The sequence below is a fragment of the Macrobrachium rosenbergii genome, chromosome 12 (genome assembly GCF_040412425.1).
Source record: "Macrobrachium rosenbergii isolate ZJJX-2024 chromosome 12, ASM4041242v1, whole genome shotgun sequence".
In the NCBI taxonomy this organism is placed as follows: domain Eukaryota; kingdom Metazoa; phylum Arthropoda; class Malacostraca; order Decapoda; family Palaemonidae; genus Macrobrachium; species Macrobrachium rosenbergii.
Genome location: NC_089752.1, coordinates 31,381,384 through 31,394,503, shown reverse-complemented (window position 1 = coordinate 31,394,503; position 13,120 = coordinate 31,381,384). Strand labels below are relative to the sequence as shown.

General features: G+C 36.3%; 1 protein-coding gene and 1 long non-coding RNA gene across 2 annotated transcripts in view; one reads left to right on the top strand and one right to left on the bottom strand.

Moving 5' to 3' along the window:
* LOC136843607 (uncharacterized) overlaps positions 1-13,120 on the bottom strand; it is a 268,880-nt gene that overhangs the window by 172,817 nt on the left and 82,943 nt on the right. The gene's annotated exons all lie outside the window — the stretch shown is intronic.
* Cda4 (chitin deacetylase Cda4) overlaps positions 5,115-13,120 on the top strand; it is a 36,446-nt gene continuing 28,440 nt past the window's right edge. The window contains exon 1 of the mRNA XM_067113826.1: positions 5,115-5,283. Coding sequence (XP_066969927.1) covers positions 5,130-5,283 — 154 coding nt within the window. The 5' untranslated portion in view covers positions 5,115-5,129. The remainder of the gene's footprint in view (positions 5,284-13,120) is intronic.

The following is a 13,120-nucleotide window of genomic DNA, read 5'->3' as shown; positions in this document are numbered from 1 at the left end:
ATCTTGACAAGCAAGCCGGAGACAGATGCCTAGAGTTTTACCTCCATCTGATCCCAAGATCATCAACTAATTTTCCTCTCTTTCTTTACCACTTTCTTATCCTGCCATGATTAAATCTGATACCACTAAGACATGTTATCATTGGACAAAACAAGACGCAGACAAATGGTTAACAAGTTATTTACATACACGGACATGTGTAGACGTCCACTCAATCTAGATTGTTCTTTTTTTTATTTTCAGTTATCAAACCTAGACATCGCTGAGGCATAAAACACAAACGATCACATACTGTAGTTAAAATGTTATTTACAAGAAAAGGGAATGTGAAACGTCCAAAAAAATTTGTAATAACATTTATTGATATCTCAGTTTTTAGTTTTCTTTAAAAGAAAACTATTGTGCCAGCTTTGTCTGTCCGTCCGCACTTTTTCTGTCCGCCCTCAGATCTTTAAAAACTACTGAGGCTAGAGGGCTGCAAATTGGTATGTTGATCATCCACCCTCCAATCATGAAACATACCAAATTGCAGCTCTCTAGCCTCAGTAGTTTTTATTTTATTTACGGTTAAAGTTAGCCATAATTGTGCGTATGGCAACGATATAGGACAGGCGGCCACCACCGGACCGTGGTTAAACTTTCATGGGCCGCAGCTCACACAGCATTATACCAAGACCACCGAAAGATATATCTGCTTTCGGTGGCCTTGATTATAAGCTGTACAGAATACTCGATTGCGCCGAAAAAACTATGGCGCATTTTTTACTTGTTTTTCTTTATTTTTCATTATCCCACCGTTATACCAGTGAAGGAATGTTGTCTTTGTTTAGCTCACACAAGAAGCATCTGATTAACAGGTTATTTAAAAGAATGGGAATGCTCAGTAACGACTTCATTTTTCCGTGTTGACTTCCTTCTGAGGATCAGATAGTTGGCAGGATAATCTTCCGTAAGGCTTCTAGAAAGGAAGATAGCTTCACAGAAAACAAATATCTGGAGTATCCAACAAACAATGCTGACATTCAGTTAAAATGAAAAAACTTTATTGCATAGTACTTTAATTATTCAAGGGCAAGTCAAAACAGTAGCTACTATGGTATGCCCATAAGACGTTTAATCGCTGATAACTGTTAAATAAAATCTTCCGTTAAATGTATTGGTTTTTCTGTTGTTTAATGACTACATACACACGCATCACTTAAACTCCTCTTCAAGACTGATAATGCACTCTCAACATGATAAATTCAGACAACACATGAATAGGGAAAACTGGATGAGTGCATCCTAGGTTGGTGCTTGGATGAGTGACAATCTTCTAGTTCGAAACGTTACTAATACAACCGGGGCTATCCTCTGCAGGGTGAAAGTCTAGCAACCTCATCCTTAAATAATGATTGCTAAGAACTGGAAGCTACTCTCTCCAAGGGACGACGCTCTGACAAAACTAATCACAAATAAAAAAAAGTGCAAGTGCCTGGGTACGGTGTTCATACAAGAACACTGTTAGAGGAATTAATTCGAAAGTTCATCTTACAACAATTCTTGTCTCACCTTTTCCTCCACTTATCATGCCCAGAAAAATTCAAGCATTCCCAAGATATCAAAAGGAAGCTGCTTTTGATTTATGACTTTTATTTATTGCTTTAGTAAGTGAAAACGCGTCCCTTTCCACAAACACTGTCAAAGACTTATGTCCCGAAATACCTTTATTTCGTATATCCTCATACTGGGTGGCAGGTTAAGGGCTGTTCCGTTATTTCTACTCCAAAAAATCTCATAATCTAGTGAAATCTCATTCAATAAAAAATCGAAATACCCAACACTTACTCTTGGAAGATAATTACAATTACCAAAATGGTAGATACCTACCCCAATTTGGTTGTAATGGCATCCATTTTCTGGATCTTTATCAAAGGTACAAAAACAGGGGATTTGGTTGCTTTACAAGGACACCTATACCGTTCTAACAATTCTATTATCAATTAAAGGGAGAGGTGTTTCTTTTGTCAGCCCATTTAAACTAAATCTTTCAGGAAAATCAAAGAAAAACATCGGTGTTTTTAACCTAACTATTTGCCTAACACACAAAATGCGTAAAGCGTGCGCAGGTACTTTACAATTTATGGTAATTCTGCGAAAACTAGATTTTTCAATACTACCTCTAAAACCCGTTGACCTACAATAGAAACTGAGTACAAAATGCAAATTTCCTTAGACCATTTTAGTCCCTTCACGCTAAGCAAGTTGTAGTTCGTTCTGAAATGTTTTTTATTGGCTGTTGACTTTCTTTGCGATCACTTAAATCAATTTAAAGCGTACATACTACTTCAGCCCGGCTTGTCAGAATACAGTTAAAAGCACTCGTTATCTTTTACGTCAATAAACGTCCTGGCCTTGGGCTTAAAATGCTGAAGATCACATTACCTTGCGAAATGACTCAACTGATTTCATGATAAATCCTCATTTAATGAAACAAAACACGAATAGTCTAAAATCATTGCATCGAAATAAGACTTCATCACCTAGAATCATTTTCAATTAAAGAGATCCAGGTTTCCAACCCCAGTAACTTGAAATGTATAAAGTACCCTCAATCCAGCAATACAGCACGGAACTTTGAAGCAACAACTGTCCGTTTTCTGAGTTTGTGACGCATTATCGGTAAAAGGCAACACAAGGAACAGATATCAGGTGAATAAATTGCGTCACAAGGCCATCAACTCTAGCAACCACTTTTAAAACTTCTAATGCATGTTACAGGCGAATTTCTCTTACTGACTTGCTTAAGTTAAATATGACAAAAATTCACCAGAGAGTGCTGGTGACTGCAGTTTATGTCTATACATCAGAACAGTACAGTACAGTAATGGTGGAGCCTAAAGAATCCTTTTCTCTTGGCAAGTATTGACTTCATGGACATCTTTCTCATTAATAACAGTAATTCCATTATTCTTCCAATTATCAGAAATTACTTAAATACATGTGATACATCACGTAATGGAACTTAGACAGGCTACTACCATTTTTCAGGGACTAAAAAATTACTTACATCCACAACATATTTACGTTATTTTGTGTGGAAACGTATGATTTCCGTGGCTGAACTCATAAAAAGAATGATGAACTGAATATTTCTAATTTTACACGCGGCATGACTAGAGAGAACTAATTTACAAAATTTAGTTGTGAATAAAAATTTTAATTATACAAAAAATACTGTTTTCTTGCTGGCCTTGTACTACCCTGGACATTTTCTGGCCCTGTCTGCTAATTTGTATGGAGACCAAACTAGTAAAAATATAACTCAATTATATATGTTATCTGTAAAATAAACATAAAATTCTGAACTCTCTAAGAATATACCAGCATGAAAACATAACTTATAAGTTCATGAATAATCTAGTATGACCTGTTTGTTTAGCTTCAGATTTTAGCCTAAGGAGCAGGTTTTACTTATTCACTCAAACCTAAAAACCCTATTGTACTCGCATCTGTCTCTTTCACAAGCAGAAGCACAACTGAGGAGAGCAGTACGAGTATTAGCATCATAAAAAATCTCGAAAGACAACGCGCCAAGGATACTTTCCACTTTCCGTTACCTTTATGCTAATAGCGCCACTGGTTCCCTTTCGAAGAGGTGTTAAAGCCATGACTGAGGTGTTAAAGCCATGACTGAAACATCCTAAACCTAAAGCATTACAGACGAGACTTCCACGACAAGCTAATGCCAGGGGTTCATGGGCATAGAGGAAGGTTAACTATACAAGATCGGCAGGTTGAACTAAATTTCATGTTATAACAAGGAACAGGAAGGAAGGAGAGAGAGAGAGAGAGAGAGAGAGAGAGAGAGAGAGAGAGAGAGAGAGAGAGAGAGAGATCACAAAAATTAAATCTCACTAAAGAAAAATACGAGAATGAGGTGAATAAATGGGAAATATTAAAAGCCTAATCTTTATTTTTCTAAAGGTTTTTGGCAGGAATAATTCACCGTCCTTCAGCCAATAACAATACTTGCACGTCATCCTGTAACTTAATTTTCCTTGTTACAAAATAAAACAGATAACACCGCTAGCGTTACGCTCCGTCGAAAAACAATTAAAATTTCTTGCTCTAATTAATTTAACGTTACACTATTGCGTACCTAATCAAAAAAGAAAAAGGAATGAAACGACAAAGGTCAGTGTCATGTCTATACCATAGGTCAAGGGCACACTCAACGGCCTCTAATAAGGTAATACAAAACAAAGCACAGAACCAGCAACATTTCTAAACAATGGTACCATTCCTGAAGTCGGGGTTATAAAAAGATACTCTGACGCCGGTTTTAAGATCAGAGGTCACTATCGTGCAAACAAAGGTCGAGGAAATGAATGAAGCAAGAGCTCATGATGAGAGAGTGAGAGGCATAAAGACAGAAAGACAGACCCAATGAACTTTTAAACGCACATATCAAAGAGCTCCCTAGCAGGAGAGATCGTACAACGCACCCCACAGCATTTCAGCGTAGCCTTTGGGTGCTACTAAAGACTAAACACCAAAATAAACACAAACAAACAATCCCAAGATAGAACAGCGGGTCGTTCAGTAAGGGCTGGATTCAAATAAGAACATTACGAGAGAGAGACAGAACGAAATGGAAATGGTGATTAGAAAACAGAGAAAAACTTATGAGAGGATGAATGGTTTGCACGCGAAAAACAAAAGTAAACACATGTTCCAGCAGTAGTTTTTAACCCTGCACCAGATACAACTGAGTGTTCTGCATGAAGAATGACTGAAATGGAAGGATAGGGAAGATCGAAATCCAAGGAAAAAACTGAACAGAGAGGATGAGGGATAATGAAAAAAGGGAAAATATAAAAATTAATTATAATGCACCTGCCCGAACAGCTGAAAATAAGGACAAAACGCCTGGAAGAAGAAATTAAGAAAATGAAGGATAATGGGCTTTTTAAAAGCATAAAAAATTAGGGGAGACATGAATTCTTGAAAAAGGAGGAAGATCTGGAGACAAGGTGAATGGGTAAGAACATAGCATAGGAGACGAGGAGGATAAGAAAAAGGAGAATACCTGAAGAGGTGAGAGTGGGCGAGCTTATCAACCCTCCCCATCCCCGCCCCCTAACATCATGGCTACCAGGTATCCGAGAAGCTACGTGCACTTCCAGCGAGTACTGCCGCTTGGCTTCCAGAGCCGAGATCGCTTCGTCAGACAGCGGCCAGCCACCACCATGAACGCACCGCCGTCCGCAGTTTTCCTCTTCCTAGTTCTCTCGATTCTGGGTAAGTCTAATATACTTTTTCGTTTTGTCTATAGAATTAGTGGCGTCCATGAATGCGTCAAACTTCCGTTGACTATTCACGTTCTTTTGCATCTCTTTGTAATTCTTCTTTCCTTCCGGGCTGTCGCTTACGTAAGCGATCACTTTCACTTCATTTCAAGTGTGCCGCTTCACTGAGCCGTGGTATTTGAGCGTGTAATATGGATTCTTGTGTAATGCGTGTAAAAACTGCGTTTATTTGAAATGCAACTACTTTTTAATCTTTGCTTAGTAAACAAAAAAATATGAGGTATATCAACACAGGGAGCATTTGCAATTTTATCTGATATCAACACTGGGAGCATTTGCTATTTTATCTAAGACCTGAGGACATGTTCAACTTCGTTATTAAGAGTTATAACTGTCGCAAGCTTTTTAAAAAGTATTACAGAAGCAATTCACAACCAATGCAACCATCACTGGTTAATGAATCAAGACTTTTTTTTTTTCATGAAAGACTGTCATGAAAATATTTCCAAATTCTGTCGTTATTCGTGGAATTATCTTCTAGGTGCTGCAGTCGACAGATCTGCAATGTTGACGCAGCTTTCAGGTTATTGCTGAAGTGTTACTGACCTCCTGTGCACAGACAAATAGGAGGATCTTTCCGAGGAATTCTATTCTCTTATAAAATGAAAATGCAGTCTTTTAAACTAAAACCTTAATCGCTTAATCGGATACCAAAGTGTGTCTTCTCCAAAGCTTTAATATATTCTAGCTTAGAAACTAGACATTTCTTTACGTACTCGTCTACATAGACCCTTTAACATAATTAAAGTTCTTCCTTGATGCTGTCTGGGTTGGATAAGATATGAACATTGAATATCTACGATAATCGACAAGAATATAGATCCAATTCCATCCTGCAATGCCAGTACACAAAAGCAACATATTCGACCCATGCACACCATCGCTATTCGAGGTTGAATGTAATGAACGCGACAGTACGAATCATCAGTGTGGCCCGCAAGGACTAGGGAACGAAAACTCAAAATAAGAGTCCGCCACAAAACAGTGCGTTGCATCGAAAGGCAAAACATGTCTCTCGAAGAAAAAAAGGAAAAAAAAAACGACCTCGTCCAAATGGCAACGGGTAAAGGGCAACTTCATACAACCGGTTTTCCTGTTATAGCTGGAGGTCGTTGTAGGTCACCCTCACGACAACAGGCCCCTGGCTGTAGCCTCAACCATTCACATCCACTCTTATAGACCTTCATATCTCTATTTGATCGTTGTGATGAGAGACCTTCGCTTGGTCATTGTTAAATGATGTATACGAATTTTTACAGCCGGAGACCTTAGCATGATCACTGCTCTTGTCTTCTAAATTTCAAACCTAATCGACCTTCACCCGATCGCTGTTGAAGTGACCTTTATTAATGAGACCTTCTCATGATCGTTGTTGAAGAAACCCTGACGTGATCATTGTTACGACAATTTCGTGTGATTATTGTTATTAATGTCATAAATTCCAATGCCGTTTGTATTTTTACCGATCATTACTGAACAGAACTTCATGTGACGATTATTACTTGAAACCTTTCAGTTATCATTATTACGGAGGCATTCACACGATCACTGTTAAAGAACTTACACTGTCATTGTAATTACACTTTTAAAATAATTTCAACTGTTTTCCGTTTTGTCAGTATTTCGTGTCTCATTTGCATAATTCTTAATGCTTTTTAGCTATATAAGAATCTTTTAAAATAATCTATTTGCTCATGATTTACTTCTCTTACCAACGAAATCTAATGATCGATATTCTTCAAAACTTTCTTGACACAGGCATCAACATGAACTCCTTATTTACCAATATTCTTTTCCTTATCATCGTTGTATTGTTGTAAATTGGGATCCCCTAAATAAGCATTAATCGCTGTAGATATTACAATGCTCTTTTATTTTTAAAAATGGATATACTGGATTGGAAAGTGGACCTCTTTCTGCCAGTTTGTTTAGAATCACAAGCTCGTACATACGAATCGACAGTAAGCGAAGGGAAAACATTTCTGTCTCATAACCTCATGTGCCTAACAGGTGGTTCATTTTAAATTTTAAACTATTTCTCTCTCTCTCTCTCTCTCTCTCTCTCTCTCTCTCTCTCTCTCTCTCTCTCTCTCTCTCTCTCTCTCTCTCTCTCTCTCTCTCAATTTCAGTTTATAACTGAACTCGCTCTTTATGTCTGCAAGCTATGCCATATTGCTTTCTTTTTTGTTAACTTGTGGGCAGGCACATAACAACGCCAGTGAAATCTTCGTCCACTGATATTTAGGACGACCACCCCTCAGAATGATTCTGAAGTTCCTCTTTCTTATGAGTCGAAATTTCCCTTGACGAGTTCCTGCAGAGCGCAGCACTTCTGCCGCTGCGCTCTGTTCTTTATGGTCGATTAAATTTCCAATTCCAACGGAAAAACTGGTTAAGGAGGCATCAATCAGTTCACTTTCTAACAAGGTAAACTCAGAGATGGAATTTCTTCTTCTCTTTCACTTTCTAAAATGGAACAGTGATCTGCAGCTTGCCAAAACTCTTCCATGTTTCCAGTGCCTGATGGATGTTCATTAGTGTGTGTGTGTGTGTGTGTGTGTGTGTGTGTGTGTGTGTGTGTGTGTGTGTGTGTGTGTGTGTGTGTATATATGTGTGTGTATATATATATATATATATATATATATATATATATATATATATATATATATATATATATATATATATATATATATATATATATATATATATATATATATATATATATATATATATATACAATCACAGGAGTTATCACCAGGTATTAAACTCTGTAGCATCAGAAAGTCTTTTAAGATGAATTTCCTAACCCGTAACTTTTTTCATACTGTACATAATGTGCAATTCAGATCAATAGATGCATAATAGATTTTTCAGAAAATGGGCCTGAATTGCTGACCCCTGCCTAAGTCGATTACTGGGTCTCTCGATATTGAAGCAGGACTAGTAACCCCTTACTGTTGAGAATAATTAAACATTGTACCCATACACGCATTACATATTGTAATAAAAGTTCCTGGAAGACTTTTATCTTCCAGTTACTACCTGAGCAACCAGTAACAATATATACACTGGAGGCAAGTACGTTCCTTAAATACCCAATGGGTTGGGCAAAAGATGTGCTCAATAAGTCGTCGGGAATATTTAGGTTATTCCACCTTGGTTGCTCATGGAGTTGAAGAGGTGGTACTGGCTCATGGTTAGCTTGATCTAATAACTGATGTACAATACCTAAATGTGCATTTACATATGAAAAAAAACACAGCTTACTGATCTGTTAAACTCATCTAATAATGCGTAAGAAGGATATCATTTTATTTTATTACGATCTAAGACCGATTAGTATTTAATCATTTAACTAGAGGGTGATAATTTCGTCACCAAAGCGTGTTGCTATCCGCAGTATATAAAAGCATGAGAGATTCTCATATTTCAGGGACAGCTAAACCGTAGTTTAAGGACGCAGCAAACAAACTTACATTGTGACACACAAAAGCGACAAAATAAAAAAAAAATCCGTCAGTATCTCTGAATATACATTATTATATGAGATTCCACGAAGAAAACCATTTATGAACTGACAAATTCCTTTTTAAGGATGTCGCCCTCTCTGCTGAATTGACAGATTTCTTTCAAATAGCATCGCAACACCGTTAAATAATAATAAATATCTAAAGATATAAGGGAAACTAAAACAATCCTAAATTTATTGAGTATATGCAATTCATGGAAATTCATGACACGATAAATTATCAATTCTATTATTACTGGTACTACTTCTATTACTACCATTATCATTACCATCGTAAGCATTCCATATGTCAAATTCACATCCAACCCCAGAGTAAGCGAATAACAGTAATCGTGACCGCATGCAAGAAGGTGACCTACTAAGGGCATGGCCCTCTGACCTGTGCGGGGTTGATGCCCATGACTTGCTCGGACTGGCAGCCTTGACATGGGCTTTACTACGGGGTCATTATAGACAGGTTTATAGCTATAATACAAGACAGCAACTCGCTTATTTTTGCTTTAAGATTTACTCTCTCTCTCTCACACACACACACATTATATATACAAAGTATAATACAGTATATATATATATATATATATATATATATATATATATATATATATATATATATATATATATATACATATACATACACAGTACATACTGTATATATATATAATATATATTATATATGTATATATATGTAATATATACATATAAAATATATATACATATAATGTGTATGTATATATATATATATATATATATATATATATATATATACACACACATTAAATATATATATATATATATATATATATATATATATATATATATATATATATATATATATATATATATACACACACACATTCCACCTCCTCTCTCTCTCTCTCTCTCTCTCCCCTAAGATTACAAAAAAAAAATAAAAAAAGTGAAAGAGCACTTGCAGGAAATGACATACTCTCAGTCAGCCTTGCATCATCTCCCCCTCTGGGACTTTGACCGAAGCTTGAGACGAGGAACGCCAGACTCTTGGACAGTTACGTTATATCGTATCTTTTTTATTGATTGGATGCTACAAAATGGCGTCACACAACCGCCGTTACCAACAAATTACTTGTTCTTATATAATTCATTGTTCTAAAACATTATAAAAACTATAATTTTTCCCCTTGAGAACATTCATATATCGACTAGATCATGAATAAAAAAAAAAGGCTTAACCCACACCGCATGTGACATGGAGACTACTCATGACTCAGAAGAAACGACTTAAATGTTCTACTGTTATTTCTATGACAATGGAGAAACTTTTCCTTCTCACACTAGACCAACCACATTGCGAAAAATCTAAGGCCACCGAAAGAGAACAAATTACGTTCGCTTCGAGTTTTTGGTGTAACCATTCTATAATTTATGAGACAACAAAGGTAACACGTCTCACTCACATCGAAGGAAAGTGATGAATGACAGTCACCGAAATGATAACCCCCAATGTTAAAATTTAGTTTCTCTACCAATGTTAACTAGTAAACTTGCGTTTTTCCGCCCATCTGTTGGTTAATCTGACTTGTAAACTATTGCAATTTCCGCAAACCATTGGTAAAGGGTAAAGAAAAATTAAGCAACGATTCAGTGAATGCCGCTCAACGACTCTCTCTCTCTCTCTCTCTCTCTCTCTCTCTCTCTCTCTCTCTCTCTCTCTCTCTCTTTTCTCAGGTTTTTCTAATCTGTGCTGAAGAGACAATGACTGACGTCCTTACTCCAATGAAGCTCAGCAGCTACTAGAAAAGACTTGATAGAGTTCCCTTCATACATGATGACAAACCTTCCATTATAAAATATACCAAGTTCAATGTTTCATGAAACAAGTAAGAAGAACCGACCACTGCAATGGGCTCTCCAGCCCGCAAATTCCTCTCAGTATCCGTGGGTTGGCTAAGTCTGAGGCGTAAAATACTGTCGAAACTGTCGAGATAAGGTTAGCAAACTATAATCAAGAGGCCCTTGAAAGCTATGGCCAATGAATAAAAAGAAGTCATTCTTAGCTGAAAAAGTATCATTCCAGTGACAATGACGTATAAGTGAACACAGTTACTGTGAGTCCCGTTTTTACTATTAAACCAAACTAAATCAGAGAAGAGGAGACATCGGTGACCATGCTTAATGTTACACTAGTTAACAGTACTAAACAGAGCAATCTGTAGTATCTAATGCACTTGTTTACAGTAATAAATCCATCAACCGACCACTGGAAGGTGGGAAAATGTGAGCATTATAAAAGCCAACACTCTTGAAGACAGCCTAAGCGGAATAATGAAGGGAAAAAAGTATCCAGACTGAAGACAGGAAGTTCTAACGGATGAAAACAAAATTGAAGACTCAACTGGTGGCAAGGGAAACGCCGTTGTCTTGAAAGGTTAAAACATAACCTTCAACGAACTGGATTTGACCAGAGAAGCAACGGTTGACTAAACGGAAGAAGACCAATCTTCAGAGTTAAAAAAAAAAAAAAAAAAAAATTAAATCATGAACATAATAAATACGAAGGAATACAACATGTGAGAAGACATAAATCAAAGACAATGAAACCAAACAATGAAAAATAGCAAGGGAGACATGACCACGAAAGAGTTGGAGAGATTTAATTGCATTTATTTCATATCACGCCCATTACTACAACACACATCGGGGTTACGAGATACGATGATATCACAAAATTCTGAGCTCTACTGAAAGTATTATATGCAAACTGTCTTTTGTCACATTCTAAACGAATTCGTTATACCTTTCCGACTTCTAGAGTCCCAGCCGATAATTTTAGGTTTGATAGGAAAATTTGAAATCGTAACTAAAATTACCCTTACTCTAAAAATTGAACGATCCTGATGCTGCAAATCACCCTTTACAAAAAAGGAATAAATGCTATAAGGAACATTCAAAAACGGAACTAAAAATCGCGTTGAAATTAAGACAAAAAAAATATATTTCTTTAAACACGCTTATATTAGAATCCACCTAAAAGTAAAAAATAATTTTTTGAGACACACCAGGACTTTTTTACAATTAATCATGTCTACAAAAATAAAAGCGTGGACGCCAAACATTGTTTGGCACCCACGCCTTTATTTTTGCAGACATGATTAATTGCAAGAGAATCCTTTTGTCTCGAAAAATTATTTTTTACCTTTTGTGTATTCTAATAAAAGTGTGTTTTAAACAAAATTTCTTTATATTTGTTTTATACTTTTACGTTCTGACAGAAATTGTAACCGATTCATGATTGTAGTTAACGAAATTTTTATCCTGTCGAGCTGAAGAAGATTTGAAAAATCCGTAGATTTATTAACTTATTCTACCGAGTCAAATAAGGTATGGAAAATCCTAAGAGTTTCATACCAATCCTGAAATACTGGGTGAGGTCACTGTAGGGTAGAGGTCACTGCTGACCTACTGATCATGTAAGGCTGTACTGTCACCAGGATTGAGTAACCATGCAAAATTTCAAGCCCACTGGACGAAGGGAACAGGTCGAAAACTGAATTACAAGATTTGACCCAGACAAACTAACAAACAACAGACAAAAAAGCAAGCTAAATGAAAGCGTATAAAAAAGCCTCGAGTTTGAAGTTACTTTTTCCAGACACGTAACGCGATGAATAACACATACTGTACAACCACAAATGCACTTTTGATCATATGCATACAATATTCAATTGATTCCGAATAAACATACGAAAGTAAGACAAAGCAAGAGATAATAGAATAGGAAAAAAATAAAGACCGAAGAAGGAGCAAAACTCACAAGCAATTATACAGATGTTAAAAGAACAACATTTGTAATTCCAGAGTATTGGGAGAGTTTTCAATCCCACAAGACAGCTGTCTTATCAGTCAATGATTTGTATCTTTTCTACGGACAGCTGGGAACATACAAAGCCTACTCATAAGAGTTGTTTATTATATTCTCGCATGTTTTCGGTTGTTGTAATGTTGAATTCCTACTCCTTGAAATGGATCGACAACTGAGACGAATTTTGATCTTTAATTACGTGATTTCATTTGTCAGTAGCCAGGAAATAGCAACAAGTCTGCATACATGAACACGTGTGTATATATATATATATATATATATATATATATATATATATATATATATATACATATATTATATATATCCACAAACATCAAGCCGCAAATATCGTATGATACCCAATTCCCTATACCTTAGGAATAACTTACGCCAAAGGGGAAC